Source organism: Lutra lutra, chromosome 6 (genome assembly GCF_902655055.1).
Source record: "Lutra lutra chromosome 6, mLutLut1.2, whole genome shotgun sequence".
Taxonomy (NCBI): Eukaryota; Metazoa; Chordata; class Mammalia; order Carnivora; family Mustelidae; genus Lutra; species Lutra lutra.
This window is the reverse complement of record NC_062283.1, coordinates 49,631,701-49,652,146: the sequence shown is the minus strand read 5'-3', so window position 1 is coordinate 49,652,146 and position 20,446 is coordinate 49,631,701. Positions and strand designations below refer to the sequence as shown.

Sequence of the window (20,446 nt, the reverse complement as noted above, 5' to 3'; positions counted from 1 at the left end):
TTTTTAAAATTACAGATGCTCTTTTACAGGTGGAAGATGTATAGCAATTATTTGATCACAGATACTCTGGTTCTCCTTTCTAAGCACAAAGGAATCTTGTTATAAAGACTTGCAATTAGCTTGGTTAGTGATTTCATTGCAGGAAACTATTAATTCTGAACAGACTAAAATAGTGACTCAGGTAGAAAATAAGAAAGCTAACACCTTTTAGATACCACTACTGTTTTAGTTCTCTCGTTATATGAAGTTACTCTAAGTATAATCATCTTCAGAAGTTCACGAACAGTCTAATTTAAAGTGGCTAATGCCTCACAATCTACTTATTTTAGCATTCTGTCTACTATTTTTGTCTGTTCTGAGGTTAGGAATAGAAACATTTCAAGATAATAAAGCACAGTATGACCTCTTCAAAATTAGATACAACAGCCTTTTATGACAATATATTTTTATAAATAACTATTTCTAAACATATTTTTAAAATATAGACTTAAAGCACAGAAATCCTCCAAATTATAATGGTACTTAAACAGTCTTTTACCATACAGCATACCTTTTGGGAAACAATAAAAACAAAACAAAAAACTCCACAATTCTAAAAGTACTATCATTTTGTACAAAACCCTGCCTCTTCTAAATTAATGGCTTTTATGTTTTAAATCCTTGGAAATGTAAATTACTTTAAAATGTATAAAACCAATGTGTTTAAGTAGTATTTCTGTAGTCATCTTAATAGTAGTAACTATACTACTCAAAAGAAGTATATTTCTCAAATATAGGAAAACTGAAAAAAATCCTGCCAAACTGCCAACATTTCATGATTTAAATAGAGCCATTTCAGACATTAACTTTAATAATATCTGCATCTTAGAGTGAAAATAAACAATGTTCTTCTGCTGGAGAGAATCAAAAATACACGGAACAATCCTAGGCCTCTACTCTTTTTCACTGTAATTGTCTAATTAAATAATAACTTATCATCCATGTAAATTTGTCATGAAAACTTTTTTTGTTTTCCCAAACACACTGTAGTTCCTTTAAGTTAGTGGTTCATAGTTAACTGTTACCTCCTCCTCTTCCAGCCTCTTTAATGAATCACCAGCAAATTTAACATATTGTGTCATGAGGGTGACCAGAGCAGTGTATCGGGTCCTTAGGTCCATGAACTGCAAATAATGAAATAAACAATAAAAACATAATCTCCAGTGGCTCTAAATGAGTTTAATGAACGTTGATTAATAATCGTAACATTAACTAGCCTTTGTGATGGTAAAAGGTAGGAATGGGCTTTTTACTTACTGCTGTGCAAACCATATTAAATAACAATTCTCCTCTAAATTTAATTGAAAAAGTACATTTGTTATTCTCTGCAGTTAATAATTAATCTTTTTTAATTTTTTTTTCAGTGTTCCAAAATTCATTGTTTATGCACCACACCCAGTGCTCCATGCAACATGTGCCCTCCACAATACCCACCACCAGGCTCGCCCCCCAGTCCCTCAATAATTAATCTTGAATAAAGCTCTTCCAAGGATTTTTTTACAACCCTCAATAAAATGCACTGTTTAGGTAAGGGTTTCTTTTTTGGGACAAGGAAGAAAGTTCTGGAAATGGACAGCAGTCAGGTTTGCACAACACTGTAAAGTCACCAAGTGCCACTGAACTGCACACTTAAACATGGTTAAAATGGTACATTTCCTATTATGTGTACTCTACCACAATACAAATATATAAATATAATATTTTAGGTATTGTTCCTCTCTTCTATATCCCCTCTCTTCTCCCCTGCACTTTAACTACCTCTTGAATAATGAGATCTGCTGAGCTCTGCATTCTTCGGCGTTTCACTGGAGATTTCTGCTGTGAATCTACCATGGCCCGGTAGGTCATTGTTTGTAACTCATAGTCCTGTATAACAGAGTTGGTGAAATTAAATTAATTAAAGCAAAGCATTAATGCTTCATTCTACAGTGGCTTGATGCACAGAAACTGAACCTGATTTCACTAAGTAACTTTTTTTTTCCTTAAAGATTTTATTTATTTATTTGTTGGATAGAGAGTGAGCGAGCAAGCACAAGCAGGCAGGGTGGCACCAGGCAGAGAGAGAGAGAGAGAGAGAGAGAGAAGCAGGCTCCCCGCTGAGCAAGGAGCCCCATGCTCCTTGCCGTGACACCCAAGTGTCACTGACTAAGTAACTTTTCTTTTCACTTCATTTTTTTTCAAATTTCAGATATTGTGTTTTGTCAGTTCTAGAATTTCCAGTTGGTGTTTTTAAATTGAAATATAATTAATATACAGTGTTATTTTAGTTTTAGGTGTACAACATAATGATTCAATAATTTGATACATTTTTCAGTGCACTCATCATAAGTGTACTCTTAATCCCCTTTATCTTTTTTTTTTTTAAAGATTTTATTTATTTATTTGACAGAGAGAAATCACAAGTAAGCAGAGAGGCAGGCAGAGAGAGAGGAGGAAGCAGGCTCCCTGCTGAGCAGAAAGCTCGATGTGGGGCTCGAACCCAGGACCTGGGATCATGACCTGAGCCGAAGGCAGCGGCTTAACCCACAGAGCCACCCAGGCGCCCCCCCTTTATCTTTTTCACCATCCCCTCCCCACCTCCCCTCTGGCAGCCACCAGTTTGTTCTTTATGTGTTTTTTTAATTTTTTTTTCAGTGTTCCAAAATTCATTGTCACTAAGTAACTTTTAAAAATTACTACAAAACTACATTCTTAGAAAACTATCTAATCCTGGGATGTTTCCAAGGTGGCAATAAAAATCAGAAACATCTAGGGTGGTCAGAAAAGTTTCCTAAGTCTCTTTAGAAGCTCACAGAAACATTTAGTTACAATATGCTAGTTATATTCAGCCTCCTTTTTGCCGGGCTAGACAACGGAATGGCTAAGGCCCAACCAATGGCCAACAGCTTTAGACATGTGAACGGTCTCCTAAGAAAGTCAAGTTCTTCCAGGGACTACTCTAGCGATGCTAAAGGAGAGAGAGAGAGATACACAAGCACACACGAAGTGGTAAGAAACCAATTTCAGAGCTACGCATCTCTTCTGACGTGTGTGCGTGTGCGGCTGCGCACGTCTGTGATGGAGAGAGATGAATGAAGCAGAGGCTGACGTGTGACTCACATGTCACAGAGAATTAGGAGGTAAGTGTCACAGGGCTCTCAGGAAGATTCTCTGTTTTCACTGTTTCACAGAGTCAAGTGACTTGCAGAAACTTCCTTTTTTCTAAGTATGTTGTCAAATCACATATCTGAATATTAAATTTGATGGAAGTAACTGAATCTTCTTACCTTCACTGTAGTTGAATACTGTTCTGCATATTTTTGACACTCATCCATTTTGCTCTGTTTCATTTCTATTTCGGACACCAGCATCTACAAACACATAAAGTTTGGAAGAAAAAGAACAAAGGAACTCTATGCTTTTTAGTCACTTAAGGTACTCAGGAACTAAGAAATAGCCACGCCCTTTAACAGTAAAGCTCCTTAGCCTTTTGCACTTAATATGTAATAAGGCAAATGACAAACTTCTGAATTAAGCCACATAAGTGACCCACCCTCAGGTGGCTTCCAACACAGAAATTACTAAACTCCACAGGAATTATCCAAAAGTAGATTTGAAGGCCTTGGCCCCCACCCACTCCTGATCAAAGCAAAACTAGACACTACTGTCTCGTTAGGATGGAATAAAAATCTCAAAGAATTCAATTCTTTGTCAAATGTGGCTGTCCAATTTTCTACCACTACTGTTTTTATTTATTTGAGATCCTGCAAAACTATTGTGGCCAGCAAAGTACTAAAAAGATTTCCATATCTATGATTAAATGACCATTAGAAATTTGAACACTGTCCCAACATGCTATTTTCTTATTTCTTATACTTTCAAAACTGACTTCCAAGAAATCGAAGTATGTGATGAATTTGAATTACAGGATTTTAATATTTATGATTTACTCTTTACCTTCTTCTAAATAGTTGCAGACTTTTTCTTTTAACGAGGTGAAGGCAGATAAGGATGATGACTGACCACATGCAGACAAAACCTGAATATAAGAAACCGTTTTTACTTACCTTCTGTTGATTCAACTGTGTGGCTAGAGTTTTACTATTTTCAGGCTGATTTTCCTGAATCTTCCTTTGGGTAGTTTCAACTTGCTGAATCCAATCATCTAAAGGATGGTAAGTATCTCTGTAGTACTTCAGTGATTTGCCAATGCCTTCTAAGTCCCGTAACCTTAGAGAATAAAAACAAGAGAGCCACAATTTCCAACAGTATCCATTAAGAGGAAAGACAAGATGACTGTATTGCAAGGGACTCAATGTAACAACAGGGATAAGTGAAAGAATTCTAGGCTTAAGCTCCCTGAGGCCCAAGGGCACTCCATACTGGCTGAAGTTGCATATAAATACTCTGCTCCTGGATTTATGCAATTTAGTGATACTGATTATTCCAGGTTCAAGCCTAAGAGACTAGCTAAAAATCAGGAAAATTGGAAATTTGACCATAATTATGATCTATCAGCATGCCTTAAATACCCAAAGCTTGTATCAAATGGCAGTTTACTTTTGAAATAATGACAACGTAGTTCAACAGAGGGTCCAATGCGGACTCAGAGACTACTTCCTGGAACTGTGATTAAATGAAAATATCTCAGTTTCTGTGATTTTAAAACCACTACATTAAATCTACATAACGTGTATTTGACAGAGATTTAATAACATATATTTGAACATAATTTTACTTCTTAAGAATGGCACTATATTAGAAAAGCATTTTATTTGCATTAAAATAAACATTAAAATGAGTAAGATGAGCACAAAAAATCCCATTTCCTTTTGCTTTTCTATTTTGGTCACTGGATGAATGATTTCAACCCTCTTGTATCCTCAATTAAAATGAACATCAGGTCATTTCAATTGTTTCACAATTCTTAGGTCTAGTACAGATTGCTCTAAACAGCCCTCTCAAACACAGGATCCATGCTCTTACTAAATCTTGGTTAGTTAAATATTTTAAGTTGGTTACAATTTTCCGCAGAAAAGGCAAGTAGACTTACTATACAAATGTCAGACTACATCAATAGTTTGAACAACACAGAGTTGAAAAATAATTATTTTGAAGTTTACTGTCTTGCTAAAGTCCACCTTTATCAGAAAGAAATATAATTAGGTAAAGCTCTTGCAATATAAGGTAACTATATCTTGCAATATAAGGTATATATATATATATATATATATATATATATATATATAAACTGTATATGGGAGTTTTTATAAAACCTAGTAAGTTTAGATTTTACCTAGAATACAAGGATAAACATTAACAACTCTCTGCTGAAACTGAACAAAAAAGGATACTAACCTGTTGTCAATCTGAACATGAATATTTTGCCACCTTTCAACTAATTGATCTGCTTTTTCTTTGTGCCAGTCAAAATCAAGGTCCCGTTCTTTATATGTTTTAAACATTTCATCACTGATGGCTTTAGCTTTCTGCAACTCATCCTCTAATGCATGGAATACCTCTCTCTTTTCATCTACTTCAGATCTCCATTGCTAAAATACATTAATTGGTGAATGTTATAAAATGCATCAACCACTCACTATGTAAACACATGATTTATTTACCTAATTTTACAATTTATTTACAAATAACTGATATAAAATCAGATAAAGGAAAGACTATCTTTCATATACAAAAACAATATATTAGGCTGAACCATATGAAACTGTCAACTTTTGACTGCGCTTTGATCTTAAAAAAACAATTTTATAAAGTTCAGCCTAATAGAATTTTCATAACAATAAAACAAAATATATTCATGAGCAAGTTTGCTACCTCAGTCTTTTTAATTGCCTATTTCTTAAACATCTACTAATCTCATTGTTTAAAAATGAATACATGAATTAAAAATCAATGAGATAATTTCTCAACTTTGCAATAATTTCATACTTAATGCTTTATATGTAGAAATGTTAATAAAGATGAGTACAACTACCAGACTTTTTCCTTTCCTGAATTAACTCCTCTACTTACTTCCTTGATGTCTTAAAATAACCACCTCATTCAGTGAGAGAATCCATTAAAAGAAACTTTGAGCTTCAGCTCCTTTTGCTGACATGAATTGATTATAAAAAGCTACTATCTACAAAGAGATGCAGATTTCAAATAAGGAGAACTGTCCTAAAAATGACTTATTTACACTGAGCTATGGCTATGTAGAGATATGAAATGAAACGGATATAAATGTATTCAAATTAAGATATTTGCTAGTTCATGTCTAAAGATCTAGGTGTTAGAGAAATACTACTAGAGTATGATCTGAGCAACTGCCACCGCCGTAAGGGAGGGACATACCTTTAAAGTACTTATCAGATTCTCGATATTATTCTTATCGGCTATAACTGCTTCTTCTTCACACAGTTTAGTTTCATAGAGTTTTACAAGGGCTTCTGCTGCCTGAGTGTTTTTTAACACCAAATTAACAGTTTTCAGTCTAAAAAAGAGAATGCAACAATAGTCTCCTATTAGTTTAACTGTTTATCTTCCAGTAATGCAGTCCTGAAGCACATCACTAAGCATGATATAGCCCTTTCTTGGTTTTGGAACACAGACACATTTACTCCCAGATTAACATTCAGCTAAGTCTCTTCTTAATCCACACCCTGCCCGGCAGATTCTGCAAGAGATTCAGGGTAAGGTGTTCTTTTTTCAACCCTTTTTTAGACCAATCCACCAGGCTACAACAGCTGAGGGACTAACACCACAGGCAAAATGTGGGAAGATCATACAGATGCCCTAATCTCTGACACCCATTTCCTTTCAACATGAAGCATAATAACTCCATGGAAATAATATTATTAATACAAAAAAGGGAAAATTACATTCACTTTTATGAATGTTTTTAAATGAACAGCATATCTATATTTATATGGACACATGAATGTGACAGTTGCATGAAGCAAATTTATACTACGACAGAGGTAGCATACTTCTCTATGTAAGTAGAAGACATAGAATAGACTTGGTTCATGTTCTGAATGACCACACCGAGCTCAGATCGTAAGGTGGGAACTGATGCAGAGGTTGCTGCTTGACTGAAAAATTCTTCACATTTATTTGTGATTGTTCCCAAATCATCCTTAAGTCGCTCCAATTCTTTCTTCAGTTTCTATAAAGTAAAGAATAAACAGGTATTAGGCTATAGTTCCAGATGGGGTATCTTTCTTAAAACAGTTTAAAAAAAAAACAATCTATATTATAATCGCTGACTTAAAAAGCTATATATTCTTTACTTTCTGTTTATCAAGAAGCTAAGCCACAGCATTCCAGTTTTATAATCAGTAATTCTTTTACTGCCCATGTCCTCGGGCACAAACATGTAACTTAGGGCTTCTGCATTCAGTAGATGATCAACAAACATACCCGCTTTCACTGTGAGAAACCTCAAGAGTCTCCATCACAGTGGGTGAAAGGGTGCACATTTCTGCGTTTACTTGAGTCAAAGGCAGAACTGAATTATGTATGTATTGAATTATGTATGTATTGCATATAAGGTAAGGTATACCTTACCTTATATTGCAATTATGTATGTATTATGTATGTATTATGCATTGAATTATGTATGTATTATGAATGTATGAATTATGTATGTATTTATTGCTTATCATGATAAGCAATAAATACATAACCAGAACTCATAAAGTGACCACTAGGCAAAGCTGAGCACATGAGAAGTCACTGGAGTTAACAATGAAGGTCACTGAGACAGTCATTTACCTTCAGTTAATGCTGTCCCAACCCATTTACAAATCTCACCTCCTGCTCCGTGATTCTGAACACGCTTTCATGCAAATCATCTCTTTCCAGTGGAGTGCGGATCTGTCTAATCAACCGATCTTCACAACTCTCTAACCGAAGTCTAATGTTTCGGACCTCAGAGATGTAGAGATTATACACGGATTCCTCTTGCTCCTCTGTCAAAGTAAATAGAATGTTGAGAAAACATTGTTTTCTGTCTTCTGGACATTGCTGTCAAACTAAGGTTACCTGTCATCACCACAATCCCACCCTAAGGACATGAACCTTAATAGAGTTGACCTTACAATTTATTAACATTTAATAAAATTTCCCAAATACTATTCTAAGTGTCAATTTCTGATTTATGATGTCCAAGGAGAGTAATACATTATGCTGTTATATGTTCACAAAAATTTGAATTACATTAGCTGCAGATTAATCTTTAAAATTTAAAAAAATGCTTAGAAATGAAATGTAAGGAATTTGTTAATGTTCAAGAGTTTTTTAAAATAGATTACTAATGAAATTTTTATTCCTGAATAATATCAAAAGAGTCTAGAATAAACTATAATTTAACAAAAGTTAACTAGACAAAATATTCTCCTTTAACTTAACCTCTGTAAAAAATCCAGGTTTGGTCATGGGAAATCTCTGTACCTTCCTCTCAATTTTGCTGTGAATCTAAAACTGCTCTAAAAAATCAAGTGTTTTTAAAAAAAAAAAAAAAAACCCAGGTTTGGTACATGGAAAAATAACTGAATCTTTTCAAAAACTAAAAGATCATTCTGAACATTACATTGCAAAACAGTGAAAATATTGAAAAGGAGATGTGTTGAGAATTCACAGCTTGTCACATAATATTTAGTTGGCATCTTTTTATTAATTGATCATTTAGAAATAAATGAACCCCTCCTTGCAGCTTCCTACCTCACAAGTGCTTCTAATGTTCTAGCACCCATGTCCTCCTATCATAGGCAGAGTAACATAACACACCAAAGACTGATGCTCACTGAGCAGAAAAGAGCCTAGACTAAACACCTATGGGGGAAAAAAACGCAAGGATTCTCATGCTTTACCTCTTTCTGCTGATTTAAGAAGTTCCTGATAATACTGTTTACATACATTAACTTCCTTCTCCAGTTGTGTTATATCTGAGCCCGAAAATATTTGAGATTCCTGGCTATCTTCCAGGAAATCTTCAAAACGAGATTGTAGGTTACTGAGAACTTGCTGATGTTCACCAGGTAACATTGTCTTTATCTAAAGAAGATCAAGGATCCATGTAAGCAAGTGATTATAGTACTAAGAGCTAAATGTAAATGGGACAGATCTTAAGTTAGAGTCTTCTGATGTATGTTAGTTCATATTAGTAGTCATATATAGAAGAAAGATTTGAAATTGTTATTTTTATTAACAATTGCAAGTTTTAATAGATAAGGAAAAATGAGACTATAAAACACCAAAAAATGAAATCAAACTATATCCATCCCTGTAAGTCCAAACACTATATCCTGTCTCCCTACCAAAATGTAATAAGCACTGAATTAAATATGGGATATCCAGATTTCCCCCATTCTTGGAAAGTGCCTTATATATAGCAGGTATGTAACAAATATTTATTAAATGGATAAATATTAGCATGGATCTGCTGGACTCCATCCTATTCTGGAACAAATACAAACTGCACCCACAGAGTGCCCCACATTCTTGGACAGATTAGGCTGATGTGTAGATTCATACTTACTGAGGCCACATTGCTAGCTCGAATTCTGTCAATTTCTTTGATGAGATAATGCCAGGACACTACACTCTTCATGTTTATGTGAGACTCGTGCCAAAGAGTCAGGACACTCTGATACTGTTGCTCAATTCTGAAATACATGAAAAAAGCAAACAAACCAAACACTTGATTAAGCCTTTTCACTCCCTCTGAAAACATGCTATAATTTTTCTTCCTGTTTGTAAACTACCCTGAGTTTACTAGTTCCAGATCCTTCTGATCCTATGGGCCTTGACAAAGTACTGATTGTTTCTTTAACCTTCAGAGAGCCTCCAAACCCAGCTCTATGTGTTTAGTGAATGCATACAAACCTGTTGGCAAAGTCAACTGCTTCTTTGTTTGGTGGAGGAACTGTGAAGCACACGGATGGGACCATAGCCTCATTCCCAGTAGGGCTAATGACCTTCCATTTAGCACGATGAGAGTTGTTGGCCAAAACACACTCATCGTCTTTGTAAATGGTTATCTGGTTTTAAAATGGAGAAAAGAATAACAAATGAGATCACTGTTGACAAACCCTTTACCATACCCAGTCTTGGGATTTTGTTTTGTTTTGTTTTTTTGAGGTAGAAAACTTTACCACTGGTCAGCAATATGACTTCATTTTTAAAAAGCTAAGAATAATGACAGAAACTGGTTTATTTCTAGAATACCTCAATTTGTCTGTAGTCACAGATAGCTTTGATCGGAATAGAAGTTTTGAGTGGACAGTCAGGATTCCTTGGCTTCAGCTGAATTATTGTTTTTGCTCTCCCCATCAGGCTTGCTATTGTGCTTTTATACTGTAAAAGTTCTTCTTTCTCTTCCTAAGAAATAAATAAGACAGATTTTTAAAAGTAAAGACTTCTCTCTTCTTTTAGGGCTTTACACAAATAAAATTTCATCATAAAATTCTTCCCTGACAACCTAGCTGGTCTATACATTCAATTCCCCTCTTCCTTCTCTTGGATTTCTTTTCCCTTGTTTTGTTTGGATGGTTTTTTTCCCTCATTAGCATTTACCACTATACTACATATTTAACTAATTTATGTTTATAATCTGCTCCCCCTTTAGCATGTAAGCACCAGGAAGGTAGGGATTCTTGTCTGTCTTCCTCACTGCTCTATCTCCAGTACTTAAAACAGTGTCTAGGATATAAAAGTGCTTTCAGTTATTTGTGAAGTGAATGACTAAACTCAAACACACACACACACACCACTGTCAAAATATTTAAAATATTGAGGCAATCACATAAAAAACACTTTTGTGGTACTTGGTACCAAAAAATACTAAAACTGCATGTTTAATTGAATGAGATGGAAATATCAGGAATACCAAAAAAACACAAAGTTCTGCACACATGTAAGTATAAAGAAATACTAATCTAATCCTGATTATACACAGCTGATGAAATGCATGGGTTTCTGTACTAGTACCATTGACTCCTGAACAAGGTCTTCCAGCTTGTGAATGCTGCTTGATCGATCACAGCTGTACTTCCGCTGAATGGCATCCTTTAGATTCCTTAAGTAATCAGAAGCTTCTTTGGCATCATTGAAAAACTGTAAGAAGATGAAAACTGACAGTTAGCGTATATCAAATGCCAGTAAAGCAGACAGTTGTCCAGTTGGAGTACCAGAGTCCTACGTACCCCTCATGAGAGAGAAGAGAATAACATCAAAAGACCACGTAACAGTCACATTACTCCTTTACCCAAACAGCTCTTAAATCTGGGTGAGTATCAGTAAACACTAAGCATCTAAATTTTATATCTATATTGTGTTTTGGCCCTATAATATTTTGGGTGAAGTTCTATTTTACTTAAGGGTCCAAATAATTTTTAAGCAGGAGAGAAATTCCAACAATTTTTTAAAACTTCTAAAAATTAAAAAAAAGAGCTCTCTGGAATGAAACATTTCTTTATAAAAGACATTTATAGGGGCGCCTGGGTGGTTCAGTGGGTTAAAGCTCTGCCTTCGGCTCAGGTCATGATCCCAGAGTCCTGGGATCAAGCCCCACACTGGGCTCTCTGCTCAGCAGGGAGCCTGCTTCCTCCTCTCTCTCTCTGCCTGCCTCTCTGCCTACTTGTGATCTCTGTCAAATAAATAAATAAAATCTTAAAAAAAAAAGACATCTATAAAATCAAGATTTTCTGACATTTTTAAAGGTTTTGAAAGGATTTCCCCCTGAAAAGATGGCTTCAATTGATCCTATAGGACCTATGTCCCATACATGCTACAAAGAAAATACTTCAGTTTATTTCCCCCACACGTTACATACATGTCCTTAATAAACAGGAAGACACTTTCTGTAAATAGACCAAAATCACAATACCAACAGCGGACATTGTGATTCTGTTCGTATACCTCGAAATATGCGGTGTTCTCCTTTACGTGCTGCTCCACACACTGGCACAGCTGCAAGATCCAGCTCCACTGCGTCTGCATGGCCGCTCGGTATGCCTTCAGGATGAAACACAGCCACTGTAACCAGCTGAAGAGTGATGACGTACATACACAGCAAAGCTTTTAAAGGCTTAAAAACTCTGCTATCTGAACAGATGATGAGATTATTGTAACAGTAAGATGTGAAAATTAGGGTAGCAAAGTGCCCCTTCTATGTAAGAGTTCTTACTTGCACAAAGCCAGTCCTAAAAGTTTAAATATAAATTTAAAATAAAAATAAAAATGTAAAAATACAGACCAAAATAAATGGTTCTGTAGTTTTCTCTTTGTTTTTGTTTTTAAAACTAGAAATAAAACTAGAAATTCTTGCGGGGAGGTGGGGTGACTTAGATGTTTGTTTTTGCCAGGGGCAGGTTTGGGGAGGGTGGAGAAGAGAGGGTGCAATTCCTTATCACTGTAATTCTGGAATTGTAATTCTCATAGTACTAAGAATTTTTATTTAAAATATTTTCACTTGAATTTTTAATACAATGTAAATCTCTCACAAGAGCAAAACGTAACAGAAAGAACATCTACTTCCTAAAGAAAACGTAAGACACGCTTTTATATTTAAGATGCAATTCACGGACTTCCAGAAGAGGGAGATCTAGATGCTTTAATGACTATCTTAAGTAAGCCTGTCATTCTTCCCCTTCTGGAAAATCTCACTCATGTGGAGCTACGCTCAAGCAGGCTTTTGGAATGGAATATACAATGCAGCACTGGAAACCTGGCAACATATCACAGTCATATTACCTTGGCCTCAAATTAAGCTACTTCCAGCAAATTGGCTATAAAAGACATATCACTGTGTGTTGTTAGATTATTAGTTTCTTTTTTCATATAACATATGAAATAGTGTTGATAATTAACTAAATATTATCCGCGTACCCACAAGACACTGGATAGGCCAATGGAATAGTAAAGATGACTCGGGCTTAATTTTATCCCTCAAGAAACTTTTAGTTAATTAGATTAACATCTCTACATAAAAGTAATCAGGTTCACATTCACATTACCCAGTCCCATTAAAATACTTAGCCTATAATCATATTCCCTAATAGTTTTCATCTCCACCTTGAAGAAGACTATTTTTAGTTTCTCATCATACAAAAGTATATACACCTTTCAGTATTCTAATTTGCTTTCCCTACTGTTCCCCCTACTCTTCTGTCTTTAACTTCCCATATGGCATTTCATGGGCATGCAAGATTATAGTTATCTATGAAGAAGGTCAAGTATAACATTCCCAAAACTTTCTGTGGAGGTCTAGAATTTCAGTCATCTTTTGTATTATGGCAGTGTCAGTGAACAAAGACTATCAGATGCCTCTCCTACACTGTGAGAGCTTGAAGCAGCTCACACTGTAAGCATAGCCCCATTTATTCCCTCTGGCAATCTACCATGAGTTTAACATTTCTCTCGCTCCTATATAACCCCCTTTACATTTAGAAAGTTACTCACTCTACTTAGTATATAACAGGACTAAAAAGTAAATAGACTACCACTACCACATGGGAGACCTGGTAAATCCCACTCCAGTTCTCCACTTCTGGATTTGCAATGTGTCCGCTATGCCACAAGGCTTTGCCAGGTTGTTGTTTCAATATACTCCACAAAACCAGCCATGAATAAAATTATTAAGTAATAGTAACAAATATTTCCTGGGAACATGTGTACCAAGAATTGTACTAAGTAAGAGTATGTTATTTGTCCCATTCTTCACACAGCTCTATGGCTTAGAAGGACTGCCCCCATTTTGGACAGGTGAGGGAAGCAAGTAGGATACATCAGGTACACAATATCACAGTCAGGAATAAAATAAAGGTTTTTAAGTCAAGAGCCTTCATAGTTACTGTAATAGATCTCTTTAGCCATGGGAGTTAGCAAAGGTACCTTTAGGGGAAGAGATGGGTGGGTGACACACTTAGAGAAAGCGATAGTTAAAGGCAAGAATCATGATGATTTGTCGGAAATGTGATTTTTGAGCCATGCTGTAATAAAAGTTTGTTTGTATTTTTCAATTTATCAGCAGTAAAAGAATCTGAAGAGTAATCATCAAATGTCAATATTCAACCATGACCATTATACTTTCTGGCTTACCTCAATCGTCAGTCGGGCTGGGTGATTTTCCAAAAGTAGCTGCTCTGCAATCTCCTGAACTGATTTAATATTTTCTTCCTTTTGATCCAATTCTCTCATTAATTCCTAATGTAAGAAAAGAATAAAGAAGCAAGGTTAGAAAAAAGGCCTAAACTTGAGATACAACTTTGGCATTCAATGACAAAGACTATACTTACAGCGTGGTAATCTTTTTTCCGAGCTATGTTGGTATTTCTTTCGCTCCAGTCATAAGCAACTTCCTCTTCTTCTTTTTCATTCAGCCAAATAAGTTCATTAGTTGCACGAGTTACAAAATTATGGAGCGTATCAAGGTGCCGTTCCTGATTCCGGGATGTATTCTTTGTAAGAAAAATCATTGTAAGAATCATGTTTTAACCAAGGAGAGTTAAGGGAAATTCTTAGTAAAAGTAAAAAAATGAAGTTTAAAAAACAAAAAACAAAAAGCCTTACCAAGAGTTTTGCATACTGACTCTCTAATCGGTGTAACTTTTCAGCATAAGTTAGTTTCAGAGGTGCCGTCATTTGAATCTATAATATGGGATAAAAAGACATCGAGTTTAGGGATCTCAAGGAATTCTGACTCATGCTCACTGCATCTATTATTTTGTTACAGGATCTTTATTTAAAAAGAGCAAAACAACAGCAAGCTAAAATGAAATACATACAGATTTTAAATTCATATACCTCACTGATTTTAGCTTCTTTAAGGCTAGATTCAAATTCTTCAATAGCTCGGTGAACATTTTTATGATTTTCTAAATGGCTTTCAACACTTGGCAAATCCGATCCCCACTCAGTGCGGTCCAGCTGCACCTTTAAACAGAAAGATACCAGAGTTAGAAAACAAACTGGCAGCAGTAAAGACTGAAGCTTTCGGGTAGAATAAACATTCTTTTACCTGCATCTCATCAACCCAATTCAAAAGATCCTGAACAAATTTCATGTTGACTTCCTCTTCTGTTAAATTCTGATCCAGCAAAGACGACTTTAGAAGGGGCTTTCGGATCTGCATCAACTTCAGAGTTTGCAATGAATTGGTCTCTACTCCTGAACTGAAACTTGGAACTAATCCGCCTGATGGGAAACCAGGTGTATAAGCCGGAGTGACAGATGGAGTCAGGCGGGAAGTCAGACCTGATGACAGGCCTGATGTCAAACTAGAAGGGGTCAGGGAGGGCGTTAAACCCTGGGTCAGCCCTGAGTTCAGACTGGGGTTTAAGGTCTGTGCAAATCCTGAGTTTAAACTTTGAGTAATTCCTGATATCATGAGTTTCGTCTGTTCCATTGTCAGCATGCGTCCTTTGCTGTACACGGAGGAACATTCATTCCTTAAGGCCATAATTTCATCACGCAGTTTTGCCACCCTGAAAAGAAAAACCAAAAGGGATAAACTATAATATAAAATGCATTTTTCACAAAGAGTGAACACTAATGGCAACTATGGACGTTAGTTAGTTAACAATAATGTACCAATATTGGCTCAATTTTTTTTTTGAAGATCTTATTTATTTGACAGACAGAGATCAGAAGTAGGCAGAGAGGGGCGCCTGGGTGGCTCAGGGGGTTAAAGCCTCTGCCTTCAGCTCAGTCATGATCCCAGTGTCCTGGGATCGAGCCCCGCATCAGCTCTCTGCTCGGTGGGAAGCCTGCTTCCTCCTCTCTCTGTGCCTGCCTCTCTGCCTACTTGTGATTTCTGTCTGTCAAATAAATAAATAAAATCTTTAAAAAAAAAAAAAAAAGAAGTAGGCAGAGAGGCAGACAGAGAGAGAGAGAGGACAAAGCAGGCTCCCTGCTGAGCAGAGAGCCCAATGTGGGGCTTGATCCCAGGAACCTGGGATCATGACCTGAGCCAAAGGTAGAGGCTTTAACCCACTGAGCCACCCAGGCACCCCAATTTTGGCTCAATTTTTAACAAATGGATCACACTAATGCAAGATGGTTGATAACTGGGGAGGGGGGTAAAAAGGGGCATATGGGAACCCTGTATTTTCCTATCAATTTTTCTGTAAACCTGAACTATTCAAAAAAACAGTCTACTAAAAAAAAATCACTACAATCATATTAATAAAATTTTGCATCACAATTTTTTTCGCTGAACTTTGTGCTGTAAGCACTTTCCATATTATCACAAAGTCTTTATAACTATCACTTATAATGAACATAATTATTATACTATAATGAACATAATTACTACACTTTATAACTATCACTTATAATGAATATAATTACTACACAATTCTACTGCTTGACATGTAGGATATTTCCAAATTTTATTATTATAAAATATCTCTGACATGAACAAAACTTTTTTCTATATTTATTCATAAGTTTACTATATTTAAAATTATTATAAATTCCTAAATGTGAAATTACTAGATCAAAGCATCATTTAGAATTTTTGCTTTATATATATCTGATATATATATTTATGATATATATAGTCTACAACCTGAGAAGGTTCCATGTCTACCTTCAAACCCACTTCTCTGAGATAGACAATTTCATAGATACAATTTGTTCCAACATTTTGTTATAAACATTTTCAGGATAGGATAAATAGAAAACTTAAAAGTTGAGTTATAACTTCATATTTTCCCTTTTTCAAATGTCATAACAAATATTTTAACTCGAAGTATGTTAGTTACTAGTGTTAAATATTATATGTACAATAAAATATTGTTCCTATTACTTTTGAAGAATACCTATTTAATATATCAAAATATATCAGAATTAAGGTGACACACATTTTCAACTAAAAAGAGCCTAAGAAATATATTTTATAAAACTGCCACAGTCTACATTCCCATCACAAGTGTCCATGAAGCAATTCCACAGAAGGATAGAGCACGAATAAGCAGGAATCTTACCTCTGCACCAACTGATCTGCCTGGTAGTATTTTCCATCAATGAGAATCTGTACATCAATTACATGCTGGTGTAAAAGGTTCTCACATTCAAGTATATACCCAGCAATTTCTGCTTCATTCTGAAACTGCACCCCTGATTCTAATCTTTTAGAATCCTGTGTTTTAAAAGAACTCAACATTAATTCCATGAAACAAGTTTCAAAAGTAAACTCAAATATAAAACTCAAAATACTGTAATGAAAAAACTACTTGGGTCTTTTCTGTTTTCCCTTTTGGTTCAAAAATGGGTTTTCTCTTTGCACACCGTTCCGCAAGAGAGCAAACAGTGATCACAATCTTTAAAAAGCTTCAAGTTTCCACAGAAGACAATACCAAGAATCGACCACCAAATGGCACACAGAAGTTTTAGTTCATCCAAAGGTACAATCCCTCCACCACAATCCCAATGGCTCCTAAAATTAACTTACAGACTGGAGAGCATTTCGGGCAAGTATCAGTTTGTCTTCACAGATGACACTGTCCCTTTGAACTCGGTTGGCAATCTGCTGCAACATTTCCAACCTAAAAGAAGAGACAGAATAAAGCAAAGCCTCTCCCTTTGAAGTCACAGAGTTTACCACCCCTGAAAAAAACGTCTCCCTGCCAAAAGACAAAACAATCCTACAACAAGGATTCGATACCTGTGTCCATCAAGGGACTCATTGCCGAAGGTAATGCAGGAGTTGATTAGTGTTGGGCCACAATTAACCGAGAGAAAGTTTTCATTTGAATCCAGACTGGTCCGGGTGCTAGTAGTGTTACTAAACACGGAATCGCTGCTTCGGTAGCTGTAACTACTACTGTGCATTTTTAGTCCTGAAATGATGTTCCTTCTCTGACCATTCCAAGCAGATAAAAAAGCAGGTCTGCTGAAAGCTCTACTTCTAACGGTGAAAAGCAGCAGCTAAATGTCACTGCCGTAACGGCTCCTTAAATATGCTCCAACCTGCATATTTAACACGCAGCAAATAATATGCTGATAACTATTCAAAAGAATCTTGCCTAAAGGCAGGCGTTTGCTAGCTGAGGTTTGCCTTTTGTAGCCCGCATTAAAACTCTACAAGTACGGACAAGGCAGGCTGATCAGGGCGTCACTGGAAAAGATTTGCCAAATATTTTCATCCAGAGTCATCCCATCACAGCCACCTAAAAAACAACTCAGATGCCTCCCTGAAGCCCAGGTACAATTAGTAAAGGCTACTCAGGCAATACCAATCATCAGCTTAAAAACACAGCCTGACTTTTGTAAAGAGCCAGGTCTGTCCCGACTAACACAAGGCTAAAAACTGGTACTCAGAAGCATCTATAAACAAATGACTTTGATGTGAAAGAAAGGACATTTCCATTTTAACCACCATGTCATTTATCAGGTTAAGTTAACTGGAAAAGTGGCCTTTCTCTGTATGCTATGTTCTCAGGAATGTTACCTCTAATCTTACTATAGTCATTCTACATTTTTTTTTGTAACAACAGGAATTGCAGTTTATTAAAATTTCATCTCTGCTTAACTGGAATGTACTAATAATGGAATAGAGTTAGTTTCAGTCAGGGTTAGATAGTCCAGAAGGAAATCAAGGGTCCTCTGACTGGCAACATGAGAAAGACCAACATCCTTGCAGTCACTTTAGATTCTTAAAAGCCAACGTGTTAAGTAGACTATCGATGCAATGCTCGCAAATTCAACTTGTCTGTGCTTGTTTTTCCTTTCAATAGATTATTACATGGCAAAAGAACATTGGTTCTTTCTCATTTATCTTTTACCCATTCCCATGCCACACAGTTATTATTTGCAATTAATCGTTAATGCCAAAACACTTGTTGCGTCAAGAAAAATGAAGGCCTTTATCCAACCAAGTTCGTAGGACATTTTTGTACTCCCAACACTACGAAGCCAAACTGTTGCTTCTCCACTCTAAAGGTAGGTATTTTTCTTTTTAGATAGCAAGAAAGGGGAAATTTTTGAATATCGTGTTAGTAAATAGAGAAGTGTCAAATAGTAACAGCAGCACTAGCATTTAGTAAGCAATTATTATGCGCCAGGAAATAATCATTTTACATGTATGACCTCTTCTCATATTCAACTACCAAATGTAGTAGGTACTATTACAGCCTGTTTACAAATGAGGAAACTGAGGTTTGGGAGGTCAATGAACTTGCCTAAGAATACCTGACTAGCAAGTTGAGCTAAAAATCCTATTCAGGATTCACTAGCTCCTGGACCTTGAACTCTTGACCACTGCCTTAAAATCCAGCTACTATTCTGACAGCTAAAAATCTACTCCCTATCCTTTCTCAGACATACTTTTCCATTACTTCCGATAATTAGCTTAGTGTATCATTTTAATCACCCAAAATTATCTCCTCCATAAAAGGTCCATCCTAGGTATTTCAAGCTTATTCTGGATCTAGATCCAGTTATGCAGACAGAATCTTACACTGTAACAGGAATGTAATCAGTAATTTCATAAACAACTGACAAGTTAGGACTTGCTCTTATATCTTCAATGCACTATTTCCTATTTCAACAGTGTGGAAAGTCATGTGTGGAACACAAAGAACATGAGCGTACTAAGTGCCTCTCTGTGTCCCAGGCAATGCACTCAACATTGGCAACACGAAAGACAGCAAAAACAAGTCTATCTCCACATTCTCAGAACTCATAACTGTGAACAGGCAGCCCTTAACTAAATGATCACAGAAATAAATCAAAATCACAACTGAGATATGAAAGAACAATACATGTAAATAGGAGAGTTAAAGCCAAGACATCTGAATGAGCCTGGGAGACCACAGGAAGTTTCTTGGCAAAGTAACACTGGAACCGGGATCTGAGCTTGATCAGGAGTGAAGAGACAGTGAGGATGAAGACTTCCCTGCCAAAGGAACAGATAGTGCAAAGATCCTGTGTATGGAGGAAGGCGGGACCTTGGCACATCAGGGCTCCTGAGAGGCAGTCAGTGTGGCTACACCACTGAGAGCAAGGACGGTGTCGAGTAAGGCGGCGAGAGAGCCACACCTGACCACACAGGCTTTCTATTGGGAGGCCTGGAAGCTCATGAGGAATAGAGATCACAGTTCCCTTCCCAAGTGCCAAAGTCAGGCTGTGAGGTAAGTACTATAATGGAGACAAATCCACTCAACAAATGTCTCCTCATGTCTAAGCAGTGCTTTCCCGGGCAACCAGGTATAGTGGGAGAGAGAATGGTAACAGTCAGTGATGATTTCATGCAATAAAGGCATCTGTAGAAGTGAGAATTTGAACCAACATTTCCCGAGTGTTTTCTAGATGCCATTTCACTGCCCTCTAAGGGGAGACAGACTGGAGTCTTATTCTCATTGTCCCACGGAAAAAGGGCCATAACAAAAATACTAAGAAACAAAGTAAGTTAACTGCTAAC

At 36.3% G+C, this 20,446-nt stretch overlaps 1 protein-coding gene across 1 annotated transcript in view; it reads right to left on the bottom strand.

Annotated features, from left to right (window-relative positions):
* Positions 1 to 20,446, bottom strand: part of DST (dystonin) — a 487,169-nt gene that overhangs the window by 156,557 nt on the left and 310,166 nt on the right. Inside the window, 21 exon segments of the mRNA XM_047733080.1 lie at positions 1,065 to 1,163; positions 1,798 to 1,905; positions 3,306 to 3,389; positions 4,086 to 4,248; positions 5,377 to 5,570; positions 6,373 to 6,511; positions 7,008 to 7,186; positions 7,834 to 7,991; positions 8,892 to 9,075; positions 9,560 to 9,686; positions 9,907 to 10,061; positions 10,249 to 10,401; positions 11,011 to 11,136; positions 11,941 to 12,036; positions 14,122 to 14,226; positions 14,319 to 14,480; positions 14,593 to 14,670; positions 14,827 to 14,955; positions 15,041 to 15,506; positions 17,010 to 17,164; positions 17,477 to 17,570. Of these exon segments, the coding sequence (XP_047589036.1) occupies positions 1,065 to 1,163; positions 1,798 to 1,905; positions 3,306 to 3,389; positions 4,086 to 4,248; positions 5,377 to 5,570; positions 6,373 to 6,511; positions 7,008 to 7,186; positions 7,834 to 7,991; positions 8,892 to 9,075; positions 9,560 to 9,686; positions 9,907 to 10,061; positions 10,249 to 10,401; positions 11,011 to 11,136; positions 11,941 to 12,036; positions 14,122 to 14,226; positions 14,319 to 14,480; positions 14,593 to 14,670; positions 14,827 to 14,955; positions 15,041 to 15,506; positions 17,010 to 17,164; positions 17,477 to 17,570 (3,154 nt within the window).